The sequence below is a fragment of the Anser cygnoides genome, chromosome 3 (genome assembly GCF_040182565.1).
Source record: "Anser cygnoides isolate HZ-2024a breed goose chromosome 3, Taihu_goose_T2T_genome, whole genome shotgun sequence".
Lineage (NCBI taxonomy): Eukaryota > Metazoa > Chordata > Aves > Anseriformes > Anatidae > Anser > Anser cygnoides.
The window spans coordinates 54,311,352-54,338,027 of record NC_089875.1 but is presented as its reverse complement, the minus strand read 5'-3'; the positions used below and the strand labels follow the sequence as shown (position 1 = coordinate 54,338,027).

General features: G+C 36.2%; 1 protein-coding gene across 17 annotated transcripts in view; it reads left to right on the top strand.

Annotated features, from left to right (window-relative positions):
* SYNE1 (spectrin repeat containing nuclear envelope protein 1) overlaps positions 1-26,676 on the top strand; it is a 311,711-nt gene that overhangs the window by 194,424 nt on the left and 90,611 nt on the right. For 11 of the 17 annotated variants that reach the window (XM_013178233.3, XM_048076956.2, XM_048076961.2 and 8 more), the window contains 14 exons: positions 590-772; positions 2,014-2,157; positions 5,613-5,807; positions 6,874-7,014; positions 10,145-10,312; positions 11,121-11,282; positions 13,344-13,538; positions 15,170-15,343; positions 17,244-17,435; positions 20,996-21,130; positions 21,760-21,866; positions 23,274-23,424; positions 25,698-25,832; positions 25,994-26,152. In XM_013178233.3, the coding sequence (XP_013033687.3) occupies positions 590-772; positions 2,014-2,157; positions 5,613-5,807; positions 6,874-7,014; positions 10,145-10,312; positions 11,121-11,282; positions 13,344-13,538; positions 15,170-15,343; positions 17,244-17,435; positions 20,996-21,130; positions 21,760-21,866; positions 23,274-23,424; positions 25,698-25,832; positions 25,994-26,152 (2,241 nt within the window). The remainder of the gene's footprint in view (positions 1-589; positions 773-2,013; positions 2,158-5,612; positions 5,808-6,873; positions 7,015-10,144; positions 10,313-11,120; positions 11,283-13,343; positions 13,539-15,169; positions 15,344-17,243; positions 17,436-20,995; positions 21,131-21,759; positions 21,867-23,273; positions 23,425-25,697; positions 25,833-25,993; positions 26,153-26,676) is intronic. The other 6 variants (XM_013178232.3, XM_013178234.3, XM_048076959.2 and 3 more) reach the window with 4 other exon arrangements.

Below are 26,676 nucleotides of genomic sequence, written 5' to 3'. Positions count from 1 at the left end.
ATTAAAAAGGGCACCCAACATATGATTACTAAACAGAAACAAATAAATAAATCTGTATGTGTATTTTTGGTGCTTTATTGCCTTTTGAACTTTAAATATTTTCAGCAATTATTTATATTTTCAAAGGAAGACTGTAAACACAACAGGATTCATTTGCTGTTTTTTAACTGTGCTTCAACATAGAGTTCCACTTGGATTTTAACGTTAAAATATATGTGTGCATAAGTGACTCCTATGCAGCTTCAATCTGTGGATTTTTTAAAGATATTTATCAGATATGTTAACAGAATTATTCTTGTGCTTAGACACTCAGAAATAAGAATGACTGTTTTTTTCATGAATTATTTTTATGCCTGATATGTAGGTATTTTGGTTAACTAACACTTTAAAAGAATGCTCATTTCAGAATGAAAAACTCTAGACAAAGTGTATCCTAATTATATTAAATTAAAAGCAAACAAACAAACCAACAAACAGATAATCAAATTCATTGTTTATTTTAGTTCGTGAATTCGTAATTATCTTTTGCTGCATCAAATGTTCTGTGAGTTCTGCAAAATGGGCTTATTGTGGCACTGACTTTTTCTAGCATCTGTTGTCTGAAATGGAATCACTGAAGCCAAAAGTTCATGCAGTACAAGTTTGCCAAAGTGCCTTGAGGATTCCTGAAGAGGTGGTCACCAGCCTGCCAATATGTCACACTGCCCTTCGGCTCCAGGAGGAAGCTAGCCGCCTGCAGCACACTGCCATTCAGCAGTGCAACATCATGCAGGCAAGAGTAACTGTGTCCCATATATTACTCTGAGTAATTTGACCGCACAAATTGCAATGAAAACAATTTTATATCTCTATCCATTCTTCTTTGCCCAGTCATACAATTAGTATGTTTCTTAGTATGTTTCAGTCCTTTCTGATTACATATTTGGGGGGGGTTAACATTTTTGATGATGTTATTGGTCAATTTACTCATCAGACTCTTATGGTGGTTCTGTCCTGAATCTTGAAATGTTTTTTGTAATGCTGCTAGGATTAAATAAACAAATAGTTAATATACATTTGTATGCAGGGTAATATTTTAATTAATATAATCAGTTAATGAAATTAATTTTAATTATAACATTAAACATTATAACATTATATCATTAAACATTATATAACATTATAACATTATAACATCAGCTGCTTAAAATAATAACGTAACATTGAGCTAAATAGCTTTCTAAGCTAGAAGTTATTATTTTTTTTATTTAAGCTTTCTAAATATTTCCTTCCTGATTTTGAAGACATTCAGTATGTATTAAATTTTCACTTCCAAGCTTTGCTAAATACAAGAAAATTAGTTTTTGTTTGATAGCTTGATTTCATACCTAAATATGTAAAACGTATTTCCAAAGAACAGAATAAACTTTTTTTTTTTTTCTGCTAGTTAGTGATAGAAAAATACATATTGAGCTAAGGTACAGCTACAGAAATTCAAGTTAAATAACAGTAGAGGCTTCTAATTATTAAAGGTAGTTAAGTATAAAGAAAGGCATAATATCAGACTAAAGGTTTTTAAAAACAGTTCAGGCCAATTTCTGGGAAGTTTATACTAAAAAGAAAATAATGATACCACACTGTTAGGATAATGGTCTAAATCAGTCTTCAGGATCTTCTCCCAGTTGTATTTTCTATGATTCTTTAAAATTTAAGTTTCTCATGTAGTTTTTCCATTTCATAGAAGGAGGCTTGAATTGAATAAATAGATGAAAGTGCTTATATTAAATCTATCAAATAATCAATGCTGTCTTTTGGTGAGTATGCTTGGGGCAGATGCTTATTGAAAGCTGAAATTCTAGCCTCAATATTGAATATCTTAAAAACAAGCAAACAAACAGAAACACTTCAGCTTGCCAAGGTGCAAGCGCCAGTTGGGTGTAAGTTTGCTTCAGTGCAGAAGGGAAATTGGTCATACTTAGAGTAAATAAATACTTATTTTCATGTAGACACTTGATTTTTTTTTTTCCTCTCTAGGAAGCTGTGGTTCAGTATGAGCAATATGAGCAAGAGATGAAACATTTACAGCAAATGATAGAGAGTGCCCATTGTGAAATTCAAGACAAGCCAGTAGCAACCAGCAACATCCGTGAACTCCAGGTCCAGATTTCTCGTCATGAGGTAGGAAAGACAGAAAAACATAGGCTCACTGGCCGTTCACTGGCCTAAAATAATTTTCATAACCAAGTTTCATAAATTAGCTGAGTAGTTTTTTGGATGTGCTTGAAGGCTATCTGAGCAGATAAACCAATACCCGATAGGAAACTCATGCTATTAGTGCAATCTGGAGTATTTATTTGTTTATTCAATTAAATATGTCCTAATCTCCAGGCAACATTATGCAAAGTAAAACATTATGTATTTAAGGGGCAGTTAACACAGGTTAACTGAGGAACATCACAGAAGTCAATGCTAAGCATTTAGTCACTTGATCACTGCCAATTCAGCAATCCTTAGATATATCTTAAAGTCCTGACTTATTTCCATGCCATTAATGTAAGAAAATACCAGGGGACTTGAATCACAGGAAAACTACAGTAAATTTGGAGGAAAAGTCTGCAAGAGTCACTCCAAAGGATTCTTGTCAAGCCATTTTGGGGAAGAGTTCTATCCTGTGAAGTTACAGGTTTTGCCCTCAAACCCATTGACTGTAAGTAGTCACATGAATCAGGACAGTCTCCATGGAGCCTTTTCTGCTGTGCTGGCATGGGAGCTCCTGAACCCCTTTTCTATGCCTCTATCTGCTATGTACTCCAACAGATAGAAAATGCATCAATACATGTGTATCACTTTTGACAGCAGATGGCACCATTTCTTTAACTTTGAATTAAAAATCAGCCTGGGATATTACGTAACCTAAACTAATGTTATATGTGTTGATCCTTTTCTGTCTATAGTTTTCACAAAAGCAACTCACTATAAATGCAGAGTGTTTTCCTTTAGAAACAAAACAAAACAAAATAAAACAACAACAACAACAACAAAACAATACCTTCTGTATTTTTAACAGGGAATTCAAAATGCTAGACTTTCTATTCAAATGTTCTGGAACAACAAAAGCAGCAGGAGAGTCACTTTAGTGATACAGAGCAATGCTGATGGAGAAAGGAATGAGGCTGCAGGGACGAATTTATAATGGGGCAGCTTGTAGTTTCATCTGCATTTCAACAAATTCAGTAGCTTCAGTTTAGAAGATTCCTTTTAAACATCTGCAAGAAGATAGCAGCTTTACTGCATATTTTTGGGAACAGCCAGGGAGTGGACAGGTTTCACACTCTCAAGCTTTCCACATTTAGAGACAAGGGGTTTTAAAAGACTAAGATACACATATTTTTGGTTTGCATTTTGTCTGCTCACTAGTTGTGGAAAAGCACACAGTTACATAAGTGGACTCTATATTGTTATACAACTTTAAAAAGCAAGTCTGTCAACACAGGCTTGTCCTGTGTTTTATTAATTTAAGAAAACATTAGTTGCCAGATTGTCTGTTTAACCCTGCATGTACAGGAACTTAAATAAGCATTTTTAGTACCTTTGTTTAGAATGAAAATAGGAGGATGGAAATATAAGGAATGTACACTGTTTTCTAGAAAGCTTGTAGTACTGCATATGTATGCAGTTATACTCTGGAACTAAGTTTACTGAACCCTGTTTCTTTAGACCTTCAGAAAAGAATGTGGGCAAGTATCTCCATACTTGTGTATGATTTTAATGGATATACAGTACCTCACAGGAAATTACCTTTATAAGTTGTTTTATTTTTTTTTTCACAATCACATTTTTGCATCTTTTTTTATTTTCTTTGTATTCAATTGAAGGAGGTATGTTAGATTCTTGGTGCATTGGACATTAATTATACAAATGTTATTACCTTTCAACAGTATTGATGGAGTAGTGTGTTTTGAATGATAATAGATTTCCCACTTGTGTGTTGCTGAGATGTGCCATTCATCAAATATTAGTAAATGACTAGTACTAGACAAATAGAGCAGATAACTCTATTCCAGCTACTAGACATTAAAGCTATGGCTTGATTTGATCACAGTTTTTCAATTGATCTCATGAACTGTTTTATACTTGAGACTTTGTTTAGTCTCCAAGGTGAACCTTGGAGCTCCAAGAGAGGTTGTTTTGTTGCTGACATGACAAACAGTGAGCAGGTACCATTGAGTCCCAGACAGAAAAAGTCATCATCAGTCTTTGTGATGCATCCACTTCGAACTCTGTATTTTCCACCATGACTGTTCTCCACTGTGATTTTGAGGAAAAGGTTTACTGAAAATGTTTTATAACCAAAATAATCTTTTAATTTTACTTGCCTGAAGCAATAATTTTATTTTCCTTTTTAAAGATACTGCAATCATTTATTATTACACAATATTATATTTATTATACTAGATCTTGCAACTTCTGTTGCTATTTTTCCCTGAAAACTTTCATTAGGTGAAAAAAATAAAGCAGGTATACAAATAATTTAGAAATATCCATTAGAATGAATAATCACTGAACTAACAGGCAAGCTTACACAAATGTTGTTTTAACTGTATAAATCAAAATTCTATCACATCACTGAGCCTCCAGGGAGGCAGGAACATTGGCTTTGACAGAAATGTGAAAATCTCCCTGCAGTTTTTATTTGAAAAATATGAATTGAATGCCTTGAAACCAGACACTGAACTAGGCAGCAGTAAAGTGTATGAGAGAATATTAATCAGTTTCTGTCTATTCTGTTCCATGTTTCTTCTCTGACTAAACTTATTGTGGTGATGTTTCACCACACAGATAGACCATTTCATTGCCATGATAAACAATATTTTAAAATATACTCAGCTTTAGGCCAGATCTACCAATGCTTATTAAAGAAGAGCTAGTACTGTCTGCAGTTCAGTTTTTAACTCTGAAAACTTATCCAAAACAGAAATAAGATAAAATATGTCCAAACACTGACCAGAAGTGATTCAGTCTGCATTTAATCTTATTATGTGAACTATTGTTCATATTACAATTGATCTTGTTAAACCCTGTGAGTTATTGTTTGAACTGTTCATTCTTTCTGGTGAGAGCTGAATGGTGCATTTTTTTTTACAGTTCTGCTTATTACATGACCTCATTTTCATGGCATGCAGTATGTGGAAAAGCTTCATCTTCCGTAGATAAATGCAAATAGGTCAGAAAGAAAAAACAGAAAAGAAAGAAGGAGATATGTTCTGCTTTTTTGTAAATTGAAGCATAGAGAATTTGTGTCCAGTTCAGGCTGGATGCAAGTATGGGGTGTCCTTCACTTCTGCAATGATCACACAGAGGCTTTCACAGTACTTTTCCGGTTTCACTTCAAAGCTCTCTGCTTTGCGGTTTAGCTGTGCAGTGAGACGCAGCCTGACTTGTTCCCTCCACAATCAACATCCTGCTTTTCAGCTAGTGCTGCTGCTTATGCAGGGTTTCTGAGAGGCAGCACTATGATTTCATTGGCTGGGCTAGGAGGGGAGAGCTTGCCTTCTCTACGGAAGCTGGAATGCTGCTAGTCCTCTGGCCTTTATTGGCTGCCTCTGCATTAGGGAAAAAATATGTTTCCTCAGGAGCTGGCGCAGAAGATCAAAGGATACCAGGAGCAAATTGCTTCGTTGAATTCGAAGTGCAAGATGTTAACAATGAAAGCAAAACATGCCACTATGCTGCTGACAGTGACAGAGGTGGAAGGGCTTTCAGAAGGAATGGAGGAGCTGGATTCAGACCTGCTCCCGGCACACCCTTCTCATCCTTCAGTGGTTATGGTAAGGAATGAATTGTTCTCAGGACCGTTTATCTGAGCTGATTGCTTTTGCATCATTGCAACACTCCTGCGTAGCGAGTTGCCACAGCTCATATCTACATTTTGCTTTTGAAATGGCTGGAGTGTTGCAAACCAAACAAGCTACAGCTTCCCCTTACTGTATTTTGCTTTATATGGGTTTTCAAGACTCATAGATATAGGATGAAGTTATTTAACAGACAAACACCAGTGGCAGTTATCTGTAATAATATGCAAATTCAGTGCTTTTTCTTAGCTATCAGCGTGTGTGAGCAAATGCCAAAAAACTGTTGAATTGCAGGAATCAGATAAAAACAGAAGAAATATTATTTCATAGCATGTTGCAGTGCATGTATTTTACAGAGCATATTTATAAAGCTCTTTTATTAAAAAGTTGATGTGATACTTGACTGTATGCTGCTATATTTTCAAATGAGTATGTGGGAATGAAAGCTGGCTAAGTATTGACATAGGCCTCATGTTTGAGTTAAAATGTTTTTGTTTCTTGTTGGGTCTTACTATAAACATACTGCTAATGTCATTGGGATTTTTGCCTGAGTGCAGATTTCAAGATTTATCATGGTATAACAACAGGGGAAGCAAAAATTATAAGTTACTATGGATTATATGTTTTTTATATCTTATGTGTATTCCTTGTTGTTCTAACCAGGCCTGGATATAGATACCAATACTTCATTATTCTGTATCTGTCCATAATATTTCCATATGCATCTCTGATTGCACAAGAAGACATTTAGACAGACCCTGGCATGTTATTCAGTTGCTGGCTGTACATTTCCTTTTAAATTCATTAGGTTACAAAAGAGAACGTTCATAATTAAAGTATGGCTAGTAAATATGACTATTAATTCACCAGAATTTTAACCTGGCAAATGTAAGGGCACGAAGGATGACTAAATGCTGTCATGTTCATTCCAGCTGTGTGTTTTGTTTTGTTTTTTCTCTTGTTTTGATCTCAGTCTAAGTAAACCTAAGCTGAGGTAACTGATTTTCTTCCTGTGCTCTGGGGTTTGCTTTTCCTGTGGCAGATGACTGCTGGTCGCTGTCACACACTGCTCTCCCCTGTCACTGAGGAGTCTGGGGAGGAGGGAACCAACAGTGAGATCTCTTCTCCACCTGCCTGTCGCTCTCCCTCACCTGTGGCTAATACAGATGCTTCTGTTAACCAGGTACCTCCCTCTTGGCATTCATTCAGCTTTTGTCTCAGAGACATGTATGGTTCCATTCCACAGGTGGTTTATTTAATCCTGTGAAATAATATTTGCCTATAGATCCAAGAAAATGAGGCTGTACCTGTAACTTAAATGAACCTTCAGATTCTAGCTCAAAATGTGTACAAATATTGACTAATGAGTTTAAAATATGTAATTTGGCATTACGGCTATTCGCTACTTTTAAAATAAATTTTAAGTGACAGTTACAAAGCTCTTCCATGTCACTACTATTTTCTATTTATACCCTATTTTCGATTTTCACAGCAGTACACAATGGAATCTTGCATCCTGAGAAAAAATGCAATTTTAAATAATAAAACATTGTATTATATCCATATACATCTATCTTACAGCATCATTGTCATTGTAGCATTGAATTTGCAGACTATCTTCCATTTAATACCATTTCAAGTATTAAATTTCATGTAATTTTATCATGTATTGTTCATTCCATATTTCAGTGACAGTCTATTTTAAGTGGTAATAAGAGAGATCAGTGAAATAAATTTTTTAAATTAAAACTGTGGACTCTGGCACTTCTACTAGGATCCAGTGTACATCAGCATTCATTATAATGTGAGCAATGAACCAGCATACTGAGCAGCATGTACATGAAGGCACATATATAATGCTAAGATTAAGTTTATAAATTAGCCTTAGGAGCAGTCACCACCTCACTGAATTCATCATGTTTTGTGGTTGTTGTTTGTTTTTTGCATTTGTTTTTATTCCCAAAATTGACTGTTGCAGAATATGAAGGTAGAGTCATGTTGTGTTGCATTGCTGAAAAGAATTAGAGAAGTTTGAGCAAGCTGCCCAATAATTCCTTCCACTAATTTTGAAGATGTACATGGTGCTTTAGAAGTTGCTAAATCTAAAGGATTCATTTTCATGAACTTATATAAGAAAGAACATTAGGGTAAGATAGTAATAAAGGTAGCATTCTTCAACAGAATAATAAAAATGTTATATGATGAATCAGAAGGATTTTTCTCTTACTTCAGATAATCAGAAATTTCCTGGTAATATTTACTTAATGGTAGAACAAAAAAAAAAAAAATGTCAATGTCAATCAGTGAAAGAGTTGAATGACCAAGAACATCTTGTGGCCTAATAAACAAATCCTTCGTAGGTTCATTACATTTCTCTAGGGGGTGGGAAATAAATAAATAGATAGATAAATAAAAATCCAGTAACTCAAATAATAAGGAAAATCCAGTAATAATGCTGTTGTAACATAACCTGACATGGAACACACAAGTTTTAGAACCTGTGATTTACTAGGGTAAAATTGAACAAAAATATGATGTCTTTCATTTAGCAGGAGTTCTTTGAAAGAGATAAAATCACTCGTGTTATAATAATGTAAAAAAAAAAAAACTGACAGATGAAGGTTTCTTCAGTGTGGTTAATGTTGAAATGAACTTCACTTACTAGACAATAAGGGGAAGAACATTCCAAAATGCACTGGTTTACTTACAAAATGCTTAGGTTCCCATACACATGAGATTTAAACTAAAGAAATTTTGAAGTTGCCAGAGAGGATCATGATGGATGACTAGGAAGACTTCATGAAAGAAGGTTGGCAAATAATAATAGTAAAAAAATAATAATAACAGCAACAACAACAATAACCCTAGAGAAGAGAGAGTTAGGAACTTAAACGTTAAAAATATTTGTATTCAGAAAAAAAAAAAAAAAACTCTGCAAAACTAATTTGGATTTTTTTTTCTTTTTAAGTAGCCAGTGCTAACAGAAGTAATTTCTCACAGGAATATCACCTGCAATGTACCAGAAAAATATGTGAACTGGATCTCTAGAAAGTAAAGAACTACATTAATTTAGTTTTGGGGGAAAATAATCAGAGCACTTATAAAGGTTTTTGTTTTGTTTTATTTAATTATTTTTTCCCTCTTGGGGTAGGAGAAATGTGTTGTTAAAACTGTAGAGAGAGATTAGGGATTAAAGTAACACAATCTTCCATCAGAGTTCCATAATATCTCCTAATGATCAAATGTAGGTATCCCGAATTGAGACATCTAAGTGCTATTTTGAGAGTGCTAGTAAGTTACAAAAATACAAAACAAGTGTCAGCTGCATATTAGTGGAAATACTGATCCTATGTATGGAAACAGTAAAACAAAAGCATGTAATACAAGAAAGTGAAATATCTATCACTGTTGTAAAGTAGCAGTTGCCCAGGGTCTTTGTTTTGAATTAAAACTCCTCTTAAAAAAAAGTCTGGGGAGTGAGGGAAGGGTGGAGAGAGACACAGCTAAAAAAGATTTTAAGAATCTTATCACAACTCTTAAAAGGTCACAAAAAGATCTGTAGTGGTAGCATATGACGTCTTGGTCCCGGTGTCTTGTTGCAACAGTTGAAGAAATAGCCAAACACTAAATACACAAGTTCTGATGGGAAATATTTCTGCCTTGAATTTTTCAGTGGTAGCTTGAACACTTGCCCATTTTCCTTAGTACTTCTGGTCCCTCTGCCCACTGTCTTTCATGAGTGAGTCAACAGTACCTGTTTGAAGACCAATGCTTAATATTCTTTCTTACTTCATTGACTAGTCCTTTGGCATATTCAATTTCAGTTCTTCTGTTGTCTTCTCTATGCTAATGTTCGTTAGAGTGATATTCTTTGCCACCTACAATACCCACAACTCACTGGGTTGTGATGGGCTTTCCCCATTTATAGCTGTGTTGCTAGAATGTTGTTCCAAATTTGAGCACTCCCCTCACAGACATTCCATGTCTGTCCACAGTTGCATCTTGAGCCTCCTGGCTAATATCCATCCAAACAGATACTGTCGACATGGAAAAAAAAAAAAAAGGATCCACAATTTTCATCATATTAAAGCTCCAAACCACACTCAGTGTATTACTTTTAAATATTTATTTACTTTGTTGTTCAGGGATTGCTTGGTTCTTTTGGCTTTGTGTCTTGGTGATGGGTTTTTTTGTTGTTGTTTTGGTTTGGTTTGTTTGTTTTTAACAGACGTGCAATGGATCAGTATGTGGGGGGATAGTCTTATATATTATCTTTTATTTTGAAAGTGCAATAATGTGCTTCGTGCTTGTAGGACATTGCTTATTACCAAGCCTTATCTGCTGAACAGTTGCAAACAGAAGCTGCTAAAATTCAACCCAGCACTTCAGCCACCCAGGAGTTTTATGAACCAGGCTTAGAAACAGCTGCTAGTGCCAAATTGGATGATTTGCAGCGTTCCTGGGAAACACTGAAGAATGTGGTATGTCTTCATCTGGAGGGTTTAAAACAATCCGCTAGCTTGTAAGGAATAAAATGCAATTAACCTGCTTAGCTAGTATTCTTCTCTGAAGTTCTTGGCTCTCTGGGGGCAACAAGAATTGTCTGTTGCAGTATTATATTACATTATCTTTGTTCGTTGAGAGCCCGTGCAGGATGGACATCTATTAAGAAAAAAAGAAGTCATTTGCGCTGATAGTTGCCTCCAGAAATATTAGCTGTTGTCAGACAATATTCCATAACCTAACATGGAATTCAATTCATACCAGAAATGTTGGTAAAAAAAGGCCCAAGCATCCAGTTCCTCCAAATACTGAGTCAGCTTAACACACTTCTGCATAGTAGTGTAGCATAGACATTCAGTGATATACCAAAAAGGCTACAGATTTTATTACATACAATATATTTTAATTCTTTGCAAAGGCACAGCAGCTATTATGGGGTATTAAGAACTATGCCTCTATCAAACTATGTGCATGTACATGATTGAGTGCATAAAATCTGTAATAATTAATGAGAATGTCCATAGTTTATCCCTGCATAGTAAAGTGTTTTTTTGTGTTTTTTGTTTGTTTCTTTGTTTTTTCCAGTCACAGAACATAGAATTTGATTGATGATGTTTAAACATATAAGTAATTTTAATATGGCTGTTTTGATTTCTAATTTATACTTTTGAAAAATGATGTTGCAAGTTTTTGGTTTTTGTCTTGTAAGCCTGGGGATATATGAAGCAGAAAAACATTCAAATCCTGTATCAGAGGTTAGAACTTATATCTTCTATTCCTCATCAGATAAGTGAAAAACAGCGCACCCTTTATGAAGCTCTTGAACGTCAACAGAAGTATCAGGACACACTCCAGTCTATATCCAGTAAAATGGAGACCACTGAGTTCAAACTGAATGAGAGTCTGGAACCAGCCAAGAGTCCAGAGAGCCAGATGGCTGAACATCAGGTAAAAACTTTTACATAAGAAATAAAGGGAGGCCATGCATTACCTCTGTATCTTTAGTTCCCTTTGTTGTTAGATAGCAGCGTTCTTTTTGGTTGGATGACTCAACAATATTCAGTAGCTGTATTATCTATGTTAACTGTATGTCTTGCCTTTCTGGACTTCCCACTCTTCTAAAGATGATGTAACAGGGATTCTTTAAAGGAAAAAAAAAAAAAAAGTAGGAATATATAATGTTTGTCCAACCAAAATTTTCAGCAAAATCTTTTGTCAAAGATTGTGTTCAATGACACCTACATATACTGGTTTTCAACATTAGTGCTATTAGCAATATATGCTAGGACATTTATAGAGAGAGACTATATGTAAAGTTCCCAATTTTAATAAGATCATCACTAATACTGATGCATTGTAAATTGATCTAAATACACTTTTTGCCTTGTTAAACAAAACAAGCAAACCAAAGCACGCAAAAAATTCCCTCCCAAGGGAAGTCTTGAGAAATTATGCTCTTAACAATAAGAGAATATGGTAACTCTTTGAGGTAAAATGCTGCAATTATATTCACCAGGAAGCTTTTCCTTTTCAGGTTATTAATGTCAGTATTACAGACAAAGAATTAAAATATAATATTATGTTGAACTTTACTATATCAGCCCTGATGCTAGAGGAAAAGGTTATCCATTTCTAACTCATTTTGACACTGGATATTCAGTGTCAAGCAAGTAAAATGTCTGCATCAAATGTCTGCACAGAAATACAAATGGATTATTTCCCTGGCAGATGTTTATCTTCAGAATGTAAAGAACCCAGAAGAAGGCTTTCAGAGAGGTAACACTATCTTTCTGTCATCCATGTAGGCTGGAGGAAGATGCAACCAACACAGGTCTCAAACATTGTTACATGTATAATGGCAACACTGAGCCATTTCAAAATTGGTTTGAACTCATTAATTACAAAAAAGTGTGGACTAGGCTTCTCAGCTTGATTCATTTTATTTTCTTTTTCATTATGCTTGCACTGAAAATATAAGCTCAGATATTTGGTTTGGTATGTTTTGCAGTTTTTACCTTCAAATAATTACAGATACAGAATTTCACCAATATATACCAAGGAAAATCATGATGTAAAATATGTTACATGCTGGTTTTACTTGCAAATTTCTTTATTGGAGAACACATTAATGTGACAAAGAGCCAACATTTTACAAAAGACTTACAAAAATAGTACATTGAATGAGAAACACGTCTGTCATTATCAGTCAATGGACACTTGTCTAAATTGCACTTAGGACATTCTCTTGCTCCAGATGCTGAAAATTTGAGTCAGTACAATACTCAAATGCAGAATACAGCTGCAGGTTTGTCTAAATAGCTCTTTATCAAGAAACCAACCAGACATAACCAAGTTGTAATCACAGTTGTAAGCACTCTAACTGATAACTTGAAACAGTTTGGTAGGGCCAGTCTCACTTCAGTATGAACTCTGACTTGCAAAGGATAACATCTGGCTTTTGCAGCAACGTGTTGTCTTGTGTATCCAATGCGTATGTACTCTCAGAAATGGAAGTAAAGTGCTTGCTCTAAGAGATTGATAATGCAACATCATTAGGTATCTGTCTTGGAAACTGATTTACAGGCTAAGAATTACAGTAGAAATGTCTTTCACACCATGGAATTATTCTCTGGATGTTTGTGTTTATTGTTGTATGTTCTTTGTCCAGTTAGTAAATTTCTTCCTGGAAACTAACTCATGCCCCTGGTTCTCTTTCTCTCATCGCTTACTGACTCATTCATTCATTATCCTTACATAGTCTACTAGAATACCCTCTGGAAAGTTTTCTGGAAGAACAAAACTGTATGTATATTTCCAACAAGTTTCCTTCTTGTGATACATTTGAAACTCAAGATGAGGAATGAAATCCAGCAGTGATGCATTATATTGTTTCATTCCTCATGCTTCTTTGGAACAGTCACCTTGACTTTTATACTAAGGATATACACCCTTAGATACCTTCTTCTCTCTGATAGATGAACTAGTTTCTCTGCTCTCATTTCTAAATAGGCTTTGATGGATGAGATTCTAATGTTACAAGAAGAAATCACTGAGCTTCAGACATCATTAGCACAGGAGCTGGTTTCAGAATCACGGGATGCAGAAGCTGCTGATCAGCTGGCATTGCAGTCCACTCTCACAGTCTTGGCAGAGCGAATGGCCACAATTCGAATGAAGGCATCAGGAAAACGACAGCTATTAGAGGTACCGAATAAACTCTAGAAATTAGTCTTTTGGATTGCATTCCAGATTTTGAGAGCCATTTTTGGCACAGCTGTACTTTGACTGAAGTTCTTAATCACTAGTGAATACTTCTAATTGAAATAAGTCATTTTCATTTCTGCTCATTTCTCACAATTCCTTTCCCTAAAATATTATTGTTCTTCCCTAGCCAGCCCCTCCTCATAAATAAACTAGACAGAATCTGGAAACACATTGTGCATATGTTTATTTTTTATTTAATATCCTCGTTGACATTTTCTCAATAGGTGCCTTATTTTCTTGGTATTCCTTGTCCTCCACAGAAGAAGTTATGGAGTGCATTTATTAAAAGTAGTTTGCAAGTATTAAAAGCAGTTATCTACAGTAAAACTGAAACTTTTGAGGAGTCATCTGTCCAAACTGGGAAACAAGAGAAGGGGGAAAGTTCAAACCGAGAAATAATTCCTCTTCCAAACTGTTGCCTTGTTGCCTCTGCTCATCTTCTGAGTGATTTGCATGCACACTTTTATAATGGAAGTTGGACTCTTTTATTTCTTTGTCTACCAACTTTACCAAAAATCCTTTAACATGAAGGTGATTTAAAAAAAAAAAAATCAATTACATATAGGAATATTTATGTGTATAACGCAGCAGGTATGTATGAGAAAATGCATTCATGTTAAAGCTAACTACAATCTGGCTACTTTGAATGCTGCAGGGCTGATTTACTGCTGTAATTCTGAGAACGCCAACAGTGAACTCGTAAGCACATCAACTGCTGCTTTTATAATTTCAAACATAAATTGGTTCTAGGAGACTGTGTGAGGATTTGCTCTGTAAAAAAAAAAAAAAAAAAAAAAAAGGCACTAAATTTTTCCCTCTCAGAAGAAAAATGGCCTTTACCTAAAATTATGGAGCTCAAAATAGAATAAGGATCTTGCTGTTTGTAGTTTGAGCTCCCTACAGGATCTTCTTGATGGCACTTAGGAGAAGATGCTAACTAATAAGATAAAGCATGAATCAGTCAGGGATCCTCTGAGAGGCTGAACAAGGTAGACAGCTATTCAGTCTTCTGTCTACCCACGGTGGTTACACCAGAGGCCCATCAGTACCTTGCTGGGACCTTGAAGTACACTCTCATGTTTCTCATGAGAGATGCTAAGACTATCTAACAGCCTGCTGCTGCCAAAGAAGGCAAGGCTGCTCTCCTTTCCCTGTGGTCCACTCCCACCTCTGTGTTACCCATGCATCTTTCTCCCTAAGTAAACCGTTTTGTGATAGTTAAGCAAACTGAATCAGGGTGGGGGAGGGTGATGGTGGGACCCAAAGGAGAGCAGCAAAAGGAGGCAGAAAAGGCCTCACCTTTAGGAGGTTCTAATAGTGGACATCTACTTAAGTAAGTAAAAATAGTAACTTAACTGAAACAGAATTCAGTCACCAAGAAAAAATGTTCATTAATTGAAAGCAATAATATATTGTAAAGTTTTCAAACTTATGAAAGAAAATGCTTATCATGGCTTAAAGAATACTGTATAGAAGCAGTGAGAAACAGAGAGAAGGGACAAAAAAAATAAGTAACTACTATGGTGTACGGCTTTTAAAAAGTAAAATATCATTGTAATTTATACCTCTAGGAAAAACTGAGTGAGCAGCTGGAAGAACAGCGGCAAGAGCAGGCTCTTCAAAGGTACCGCTGTGAAGCTGATGAGCTTGACCACTGGCTACTCAATACCCGTGCTACGCTGGACACTGCTCTGGTTACTGCTGAGGAACCTATGGATATGGAAGCTCAGCTGGTGGACTGCCAGGTAAAATTATCAGTCTGGTAGTATTTAGTTGAAGAGGGAGGGCATAACTTTATCCAAATAAAGAGGTAAATACGGAGCATTAATATTAAGACCGTTACTGAGTGGAATGAGCCAGCATATTAACGGGAAAAATTTTCTGAGATCCTTAGGAATGTTTGGTTAGCTCCATCAATGATTTGTGAAATTAAAGCCTTTTTTCCATTTCTTATTAAAGACTGCACAGTGATTTAAGAAGCACATATAAATATAACAGCAGAAAACCAACAAAACCTGATTGCAAGAATGTTTGAAGCTCTACAACTTTGAGGGGTTGTTTGTTTTGCTTTAAAAGCCATGTATTTGCCTGTACTTACTGTTTTTACCTCACACAAGCTGTTGTGGAACAGCTCGCTTGATATATATGAAAACACCTGCAGTGTACTTTCCTACTTCTCCTTTTCCAGCTGAAGAACACTATCCCACTAGCAGTGGTGACTGGGACAGTGCTGTGTTTTCTTTAGGAGTAATTCCTAGCTAGGTTCCAAATTTAAGGTTTAGTCATCAGCGGTTATTAATTTTATGATTTTAATATTAATCAACACAGAATACCAAAACATCTGAGGAAAAACATTCTTTTCTACAATAGGAGTAATTGCATATACTTTTATTAAAAAGACTTTTATTAAAAACACATCCAAGTTTACAAGTTAATGCTTTTTCTCCATTTTTAAAGGACAGTTTAGAACTGTGTGATCATTATGGTTAAAATGATAAGACAAAAAAAAAGGCAAATGTAGTACTTAGGACTCCTTTTCGTACTATGTAACAAGGAACTCAACTAATTTGGGATAGATGGGAGTCAAGTTTCATACAAGTCTGATGAATGAAAATGGATATATAACAACATTTAGATATATTTCCACCTTCTGATGTTGCTTCACTATTGGAATTTTCAGTCCACTCAGTCTCAGATGTTTTTTCACTGTTTCATCCTTGACAGCCATATTGTTGCATATAAACCCTGTGAACTTGAACAAAGCAATATTTTTTAAAAATATAATCTCCAGGAAACTCAAAACTAAAAAGAACAATTAACTCTGTGGATGAGTTAATACTGCTGTTCTTTAGCTAGTTCTTAAAAACTTAATGCAGTAAGTTTTTTAATAAGTCCCATATTTTTTCCACATTTTCGAGACTCTGCCCATCTCATCCTGCACACATTCCTTCAAAGGGCAATATTTGTAAGCTTGTACTTGACAGTGGCTATGGAAATAAAAACTGATATTAGGCTAAGATTTTCAGCAAGAATACTATGAGCTTTAAATTAGGAAAATCAAAATATGCACCACGTTAATGGAACGTCAGGAAAGTAGCTCTTGAGAATAAACATGCCAGATTTGTCACTTTAAGTCTTTCTTTAGACTAAAGAGGATTATACAGAAATCCTTAAGTCCAGCATGAACCAATCAGAAAGAGCAAATAGCAAGAAGAGAAGCTTATCAATTTAGTCAGAGCAACACACAGGTAGAACGGATTCTACTAAACGTACATGGAAGAAGAGGAAAGAAGTATCTCCATCTGTGTGTGCTCTATTTCTTGTCATTATGGATGTCAGTCTAGCATCTTAGCCACATTTACAATTAATGCGAAAATAAATAACATCTCCTCTACAACAAATCCTTTGTTTCAAATAATTCTTCAAATTCCTATTTTGAAAAAAAGGTTGTAAACAGAAATTACACATGCAAATGCCTGTGAGCATATTCATAAAGACTTTGAAAGGGACTGGAAAGCAAAGCAATGAAAAACTGGCTCACTGTTAGCTTGGCAACGGGTGAGGTATGCTACAGGTCTCCTTGCCAGAAAACGTGACAGATGCTGGAAAATGTATGAATTTGCTTCTTTGTTTTTGCTGCTGCAGAACATGCTGGTTGAAATAGAGCAAAAGGTGGTGGCCTTATCAGAGCTGTCTGTGCACAACGAGAACTTGCTTATGGAAGGGAAGGCTCACACCAAGGACGAGGCAGAGCAGCTGGCTGTGAAGCTCAGGACACTGAAGGGCAGTCTTCTGGAGCTGCAGAAAGTGCTACATGACAAACAGATCAACATTCAGGTAAGTGGCTCTCTGTAATTGGCTTCACAGTGGGCAGGAGTTTGGGAGATTTCATGGCAGTGTTATGCAGCTGGGCAAAGGAGTAAAAATATTCTACTGTTTTAGATTGAGCTATTCATCTTTAATTAGTAAATGGATTTACACTCAAAAATAAAGAACTGCTGAGCAAGCTTCAGTTTATCATTTCAAGCACCACTTCACGGTGAAACTATCTGCACTGAACCTCACTATCTGCGTGAAAGGACAATAATAAAGTAGATAGATAATTAACTTTGTCTGAATATACTATGTTCCTGTTCATGGTCCCTGTAGATTACATGTGCTCTGGGGCAGGATTCCTCCCTGCAGCAGAAGAACAATCCTAAACACGTGCTTCCATGCATAGTGTGCACAACATAACGTATAACATCAAAGTAATTAAATATTTTTAAATATGGCTAATAGCAGCATCATTACACTAAACAAAATATTATATAGACATAGACACATGTAACATTAGTCGTGTCCTAGGTTTCTATTCCTAGCAGCACTGGTCTGCTTACTATAACTAGTTAATTTTATATAACACTTATTTTAGTCACTCTTTAGGTTAAATTAGCATGTAGAGAACTGAATACACACAAGAAACCCAGCCATGTAATGTGACTGACTAGTTTTGAATTTGCTTCCTCTGCTGTGACATATCGCTTTCCCCTTCCTTTTCTTTTACTTCTTCCCTGGACTTTGTTGTGCAAATTAAACATGATAAGCTTCAACGATTTCTAGCTTGTAATGCAGATTAAACTCTACTGAGAGGTTAGCTTGAAAAGTCACTTAATGTGCTAAGAACTATTTTTAGCCCAGAGCAATTGGATAACTATAAAGTATAATATAACTTCACCAAAAACAAACAAACAAAAATAAAAGGTGGGAGGGGTGGGGGACAGGAAGGGGGAACCCTAGGTATTTATTGCTATTGCATCTAAGATTGAGGCAATATGCAAAATGTTTCATATTTTGGCCCAAGACCAATGTCTGTTTTGAAGGAGAAAAAGAAGCTGTTTGCCCCAATCTTTCTTTAATATCCTTCTTACGTATATTGGGCAAATGAAAAGTGTTACCAATAGCATGTGGGCATATGATTCTGATATATTAATCTGATATATTCTGATAATAATAATAATTATTATTATTATATAGTCAAAATTCTGATATACTAAGTACAATTATATTAGCCTTTGCTGCTGCATTTTAAATATGTCTGCAGCATTTTAAAATATGATGGTGTGATTTAATTTACTTAAACTTTTAAAGCAGAATTTTTGGATGTTTTTTCTAATATCTAAAATAATAAAATATTTTCAAGTTGTATAATAAGACTAATTTAGGATACTACATGCAGGAAAGACTTTATAAATTGCAAGTAGTTTTTGGACTTCACCTGTGGATTATGGAAGAAAATAAGTTTAGGTAGTGAAACAGCTACCTTTTCAAAAGAGAAGTCCATATCAGAAGAGGATATTTAACTAAATGTTAAAATAATTTCTCGGTCAGCTAGAATATATATTGTAAATTCTATCTTTATGAGTTCATGCCCCTCATGTTAAAATGCCTTTATTCCAAACAATCAGGCAAAAAGAATTTCTTATAGACTGAGGCTCAGAACATCAGATGGCCAAACTAACTCTAACCCCTGCCATTAACACTGAAAAACATTACATGCTAACAGCACTGTAGCTCATGCATGTGAGAAACACGCTTCTCTCCAGGTGTATTATAAACTTGTAATTGCCCAGAGACACGGACAAACCTGCACCCACGAAATGCACCCAAGTTGCACTGCAAGACAAAGAGCATTGTAAATACGGAGCTATATTTTCTTTCAAGCAGTATTTCAGCATGTCTGCTATTCCTGTGGCAAAAGGCTTTTTTACAGCCAGTGTGAGATTCTGTAATTTCTTTGGGCAATTTTAGCTTTCTTTCTAACTGCATCTGTCATTAATGATCTGGAAAAAAGTCATAAGGAGACCAAGTCCATTATTAATAAAATAAAACACTGAAAATAATCAGAAACATGCTGGGATCTTGAGTATTCCAGATTACATTGATTTCAAATATAGCATATTTCAAGCACTTTGAAAAATATACAGAACATTGCCTTGTATCTTCTAACATCTGTAATTTAGGTGCAAAAAAAATTAGAGTCCTTATAAAACAAAAATGTAAAACTGATTTTGTATTAAAGATAGCGCTTTCCTTTCTATTCCAAGGCAGGGGGGGGGGAAGGGGGGGGATGGGGGGGGGACGGGGGGGGTGCGGGGGGGGGGACAGAGTGTGGACACGACAGACAATAACAACTTTAGTCTTCGGTTCTACAAAAATAATGTTACTGATACAACTTTGTGCAATGTAGAGCTCCTTTGACAGATCCATTCTATCACCATTTTCATCTGGGATTTTCCAATTATTTCTGTGCTGCAGTGGATACTCCCCGGGAAAGACAGCATCGAACATTCATTTCCCTGTCTGTTTAAAGGAAAACTATTATAGTTCTCTCAGGCAGAATTCAAATGAAAACACAATTGTATGTATTTTGTGATTGGAGAATGATAAAAGTCGGTTCACAAATAGTTTTTGTCTAAAAAAGTATGTACAACAGCATATTTGCAAAACCTTATTGCATCCACAAAAGCCATAAACACTTTTAAACCCCTTACTACTGTAGGAACTGCAGGACTACCATTTGTCATAATGTAACTGCAGTATTTTAGCTTCTAAACCTTCTTCCCAAAATAAGGGAACTTCTTCACTCCAAATCTAAGTGAAATCAAGCAATCTGCACAAATGTAATGAAAAACTAGAGATCATTCTCTAAAGGAATCTACAAGCTGAACTGCTATTTTCCCTAGAGCATATAGGAAATATAGGGATTTCTATTTTTTAGAATTTACGAAAAAGATTGCCTTTTTTCTCTTTTAAAAAAATGGATCCTCTTTGTTTCTCTCGGGTAATATTTTCTTTCCCTAATCTGATATCCTGTATATGCTGTTGTTTACACTCCAACTACAACAGTTTTTGTAGAAGCTTGTTTTCCTAGGAAACACAGATAGAGTACTTATTTATAAAAAAATAAGAAATTGACCAGAATGAGGAACAACTCTCTCTCTTTTTTAAGTAGACAAAAAAAAAAAAAAAAACTTTAATTAGACAAAAACTTGACAGAAACAATCCATTGATTCCCCCTGCATTCCCAGATAGAGCTTCATCTACCATTACAGAACAATTCTGTTTTCTAGGAGAGGCAAAACTGTCTTTAGGAGTATGTCAGTCCATGGTCTCTTGATCTCTGGTCTCAGATTCTGATAATTGAGTGTGGAGCTGTGTGTTTATTTTTAGAGATGCTTTCTTGCTAGTAACCGAAAACCAGCAAAAGTCAGAAATCTGAAATCATAGCTCACTTCAGAATTTATGTGAGCCAGCAACTTGAAAAGTAGAAGATGGAAGTACATGTAATGTAGGGACTTGCCAGCTCCCTAGCAATATAAGAAATTTTGTAAAATTTTTATTTTTTTCTCTTAAAGCAGGGATCGCTACAAGAAAAGGAGGAGAACAATCTGGACTTGGTTTCTTCACAAAGTCCCAGCGTCCAAGAATGGCTGGCACAAGCAAGAACTACTCGCTCACAGCAACAACAGAGCACTATACAGCAACAGAAAGTTGGTGTTTTACATTTTTTTACTCCCATTTTTAGATTATGTTTAACACTATAGCTGAGCCATTCTAGTTAGTTTTTCCTCTGAAATCTTCATTTTTATACTTTTTGTTGCCCACTGTTCCTATAATTGTGCATCTGAGTTCACTGTTTTTGTCTGTAAAAGCAAGGAAGACTAGACTTCCTGGGAGACTATGGTCAACTCACTTAGTCACTCTGTACTTCTGTTGTGCATCAGTAAAATGAAACTGGATGAACCATCTGAGTTGCTGTAAGGAAATGATGCTCAAAATAGTAATCAATAGTATCTTTACAGAAGCAAAAGATACACATATTTCAAGGTATATTGTTTTGCATGATACTCAGACATCCTCACTGGGTTAAATTCCAGGAACTATACTGCATTAGTCAATTAGTTCAACATTCCACTTCAGTTTATGTACCCGATTTTTCTGTCTCCCTGGGTGGAGATTTTGCACTGGTTTTGGTGCTCAAGTAAGCCATATCAGAAATAGTTTAGCTGTCTTTGCTTAATATAGGTATATCTATCCAGAGCAAAAACATTGTTTCAGGTTTGTCTTTCTGTTGTTATTGTTATTATTGTTGGTTTTTTGTTGTAAATTGCTGTGGCAGGAGCTGGAACATGAGCTAGAAGAGCAGAAGAATCTGCTGCGGTCAGTGGCATGCCGTGGAGAAGAAATCCTAACACAGCAAGGTGCTCCAGAAAGATTAAGTATAAGGTATGCTTAGATGTGTTCTTCAGTGAAGTTAAATTCTTTGACCATATGCCTTGTCATCTCTGTGTTTACATCCTTGCTCCACATATGCTCCTCTAAATTTTTGTTTTGTTGTTTTTATACAGCACCTAGGGTACTGCAGTTCTGGTTTGTAGTTAGAGTTTAACATATATATATATATTTTATATAGTAACAAATTGTTTTGTGCTTATAGATTCAGAAATTAATTTTATTCATATTACCATGCATCATTCTAAAATTGCAAACTAGTAGGATTCATTAGACAAACAGTGGATCATTACTATGGCTTTCTGGTCCAGCATTTGTGTGTGAATCATAGCTGAAATCTGTTTAAAACATTATAGTCTACTGTTGTAATCAGATCCTCCCAGATGAGATACTCATTGCTTAATTTCATTTTTCCCACAGTTAGTGAATGTTTCTCTTTTTGTAGCCCTGTGTGTTTTGAATTTCATCTCTGGTCTAAATTTCCATGTACACTTACCCATTTGGGGGAAGTAATCTTCTTTAAAACCCTTAGCTCTGTCTGGGAGAGAGTTCTGCTTTAGAGAAGGTGGAAGAAAATAGCTTCCTACTGCCAATGCAGACCTTCAGGGACCAGCAAGGGCCAGGTCTGGGGAAGAGGAAATCAGAATGGACATTGTCAGTTTTAGAATCAAGGAGCTGTCAACCCTTCAGTTGAAATACTTCCTCTATATTTCAGCACCAAAGTCTAGAACATGAAGGTGATTCATGGGACAGGAGAACCAAGATTTATGCATAGAGAATGCACTGTTTTCCTCAGCATTTGTGTTAATTCAATGTGTTTTCTTCTTATAATGTTAGAAAGTACTTAACTTGTATCTACTTCTGTCTGAGGTTTCCCTCCATGACGGGTTATACCATAAGAAAAAAAAAAATCAGAAAATGAATGGTTTAATTAACTGTTTACCATATTACCATTTTACATACAAAAACTGTTTCATATGTAAATTTATACGCTTGTACTGTATTGAAATATCCAAGTATGTCTGGCATGTCAAGAGAGGAGGGGAGGAAAGAACCAGATAAATTTTTTTTGTTATTTCATGCTTTGAAGTAAAGCTTGTTTAAATGTTGCATTCCTGTGTGATATAGTTTTAGTCTGTTTTGGTAGTTCTGGCTTATTCAGGGTACTCACAATTCTAACAGCATGTTAGAAAGTACATTTTATCTCATCGGACAAGATCAATTACTGTTACAAACAAGCCTTGTCTTACTACCAGGAATAAATAAATAAATAACAAGGAAAAGCTTTAAAAAGTAGCGCTTAACTTTAACATATAATTTCCTGATTGAAAAAGGAAATAAACACATTATGGTATTATAATTTTTGTTTTTGTTTAAACTTTATGTATTTTCCCATTACAGTGAGAAGCCTGATACACTCTCTAAAGAATTGGGCTTGGAAGGCGAGAAACCATCATCTGAAGAGCAGCTGAAGCTGAAATGGGAAAGCCTGAACCATGAGTTCAACAACAAGCAGAGGCTTCTCCAGAAAGCTTTAGAACAAGAACAGCTGGTAGCTATTTGTAATTTCTCTATGTGTTTTCTCTGTCAAAGGAGTTATCACAACACAAAATACAGTATGTGCATAGCAAATGAATTATGCTGATGTTATTAATGCAAAGAATATGGAGAATTTTCTTTTTCTGACATTTTAAAAAAATATATAAATGCTGGCACTAGCATTGCTCCTGTTTGAAGTAATTCAAATTGCACTACTATTCAGGTGAATAAGCTAGAAAGAAAAGAAGGATTAGACAAAATTTTGATCTACTCATGTAATTCAGGATGATTCTGTAACAAATTTTCTCTCTGAAATTGACCTCTGGTGACAGCTTAGAGAATCATAGAATTATAGTATCATAGAATGGACTTGGGTTGGAAAGGACCTTAAAGATCATTTAGTTCCAACACCCCTGCCATGTCACCCACCAGATCAGGTTTCCCAGGGCCCCATCCAACCTGACCTTTAACACTTCCAGGGATAAGCCATCCACAACTCTTTGGGAAACCTGTTTCAGTGCCTCACCACCCTCTGAGTGAAGAATTTATTCCTAATGTCTAATCTAAATCTAACCTCTTTTAGTTTAAAACCATTCCCCTTTGTCCTATCATTACCTGCCTGAGTAAAAAGTTGCTCTCCATCTTTTTTATAACCCCCCTTTAAGGTTGCAGTGGGGTCTCCCCAGAGCCTTCCCCCAGAGCCTTCTCTTCTCTAGGCTGAACATCCCCAAATCTCTGTCTTTCTTCATAGGAGAGGTGCCCCAGCCCTGGGATCAACTTCATTGCCCTCCTCTGGGACCCACTCTAACACTTCCACATCTTTCTTGTGCTGGTGGTTGCATGCAGTACTCCAACTGGGGCTTCAAGAGGGCAGAAGAGAGGGGGACAGTAACTTCCCTCCATTTGCTGGCCACTCCTCTGTTGATGCAGCCCAGCATACAGTTGGCCTTCTGGCCAACTCTCAATGACTTCTTCACTTAGTCTGTACTCATATCTGGGAGTGCGCTGGCCCAGATGCAGGACCTTGCGTTTTGCCTTGTTGAACCTCATTAGGTTCACATGGGCCCACTTCTCAAGCTTGTCCAGGTCCCTTTGGGAGGGCATTCCTTCCTTCTGTTGTATCATATCAACTGCACCACTCAGCTTGGTGTCACCTGCAAACTTGTTGAGGATACACTTCACTGCACTATGTCATTGATAAAGATATTAAACAACACTAGTCCCAAGGCAGATTCCTGAGAGACACGACTCATCACTGTCTTCCACCTGGACATGAAGCAATTGACCACAACTCTCTAGCTGTAGCCATCCAGCTAATTCCTTATCCACCAAATAGCCCACCATTCAGATCCATATCTCTCCAATTTAGAGATAAGGATGCTGTGTAGGACCACGTTAAAGGCTTTACAGAAGTCCAGGTAGAAAACATCAGTCAGTCTTCCCTTGTTGACTAATGCAGTCACTCTATCATAGAAGGCCACCAGATTGGTCAGGCTTGTCACTTCCTTGTCTTACATGTGCCTTGACGTTGCTTCCAGGAGGATCTGTTCCATGATCATGCACAGAGATGAGACTCACCAGTCTGTGGTTCCCCGGGTCCTCCTTTCTACCCTTTTTAAAAATGGGAGTGTTGTTTCCCTTTTTCCAGTGATCAGGGACTTCGCCTGACTGCCATGACTTTTCAAATATGATGGAGAGAGGCTTGACAACTCAATCAGCCTGTTCCCTCAGGACGCAGGGGTGCATGTCATTGGACCCCATAGACTTTTACTTGTTCAGTTTCATCAGGTGGTCTTGAACCTGCTCTTTGCTTACAGTGTGAGGGACTTTGGTCCCCCAGCCCCTGCCTAGAGCTTATCAGTTAAATTGTGAGTATGTGACAAAGAAGCAAATGATTTCAATCATGGAATTTTTACTGCAAGGAACAGATTCATCAACTGAACTAGGAATAGTCCAAGACCTATATTACTGTACATCTTCTATTTTATTATCAGTAGACCCAGACCCACTATTCTTTATATCACACTGTATTAAATACAGCTTTCAAAGTTCTAAATATCTTGTATTCATTCAACAGTATACATAGCTATATGGTGGGTTCTTTTAAGTGCAGTTATTTATTTTACACTTGAAGTGAACCTCCTGTTGAGCAATCTTCTATACAAGAACATTCATGACAGAATAGTTGTGGAAGGGCCATAAACATTACTTGGTGTAGTAGAACTTGCATAGCTGAATTTTGTGCCATATATTGTAGAAGCACTGTAATTACTATTTATCTCTCAGCAGCTTTATCACAGACCAAACAGACTGATTTCTGGACTGCCTTTGTATAAAGCAGAAGGACAGGATGAGGATAAATCATCCGTGTCACCAGTACTGGTTGAATTGAATCAGGCTTTTGAAGATGTGTCATCTGAGGTAACATTTAAATCATCTTTACTCTGATTTTCATCAGAGACACATTTACAATGCAAACTCTTCTAGTTCCCACCAAGAAATCCTGTCCTTTCCCTAATATTAGATGTTAGAGAGAGTATCTTGTACTTCTGCTCTGGACTTTTTTGGTTCCTTTGGCCCAGGCTGGACAGGCAGAGAAGGAGAGACTACATCTAGAACAGAAGCTGTATGATGGAGTTGCAGCTACCTCCTTATGGCTAGATGGTGTGGAAGAACGGGTATTTGTTACTACATCTCTGCTACCAGAGGAAGAAACAGAAATATACCTCTCCAAACAAGAGGTAAGGAATCCATGAATAGGACTGTCTTTAAATTGAAAGTAAGGCTACATTTTATATAGTGGTTTAGAAAGAAAATTTTAGAATTGTCTTTAAGTAACATGTCACTGTCATAGTCCTCTATGTAACTGCACTACACTGCTACTTGCAGAAATAACTTTACTGAGCATGTAGACAATGCTTTAGAAAACAGAATCTGACCGAAATTTCGCCTAGTCAGAAGAGAATTAAACACAGACTCTTTCTTCTGTTTAACTTCTTTGCTTAGTATTAGCAAACACCACCCTGTTGAAACTGAAATGAAGCAAACAAGGGAGAGGAAAGCTCTGGGTTTTAGAAACAGTACAAACTCATCAATGTGAAAGAACATTGAGAAAGGAAGAAAAGCTTTTTCATGCTGCGGTTGACATAAGGCGGCAGCTACATGTATTTCTGCTTCCTGAACCCCTTATTCAGAGGGAGGGATCATTTGGGCAGGTTAATCCTTGTTATAGGACATGTTCCTCAGAGTATTTGGTTTTTATTTT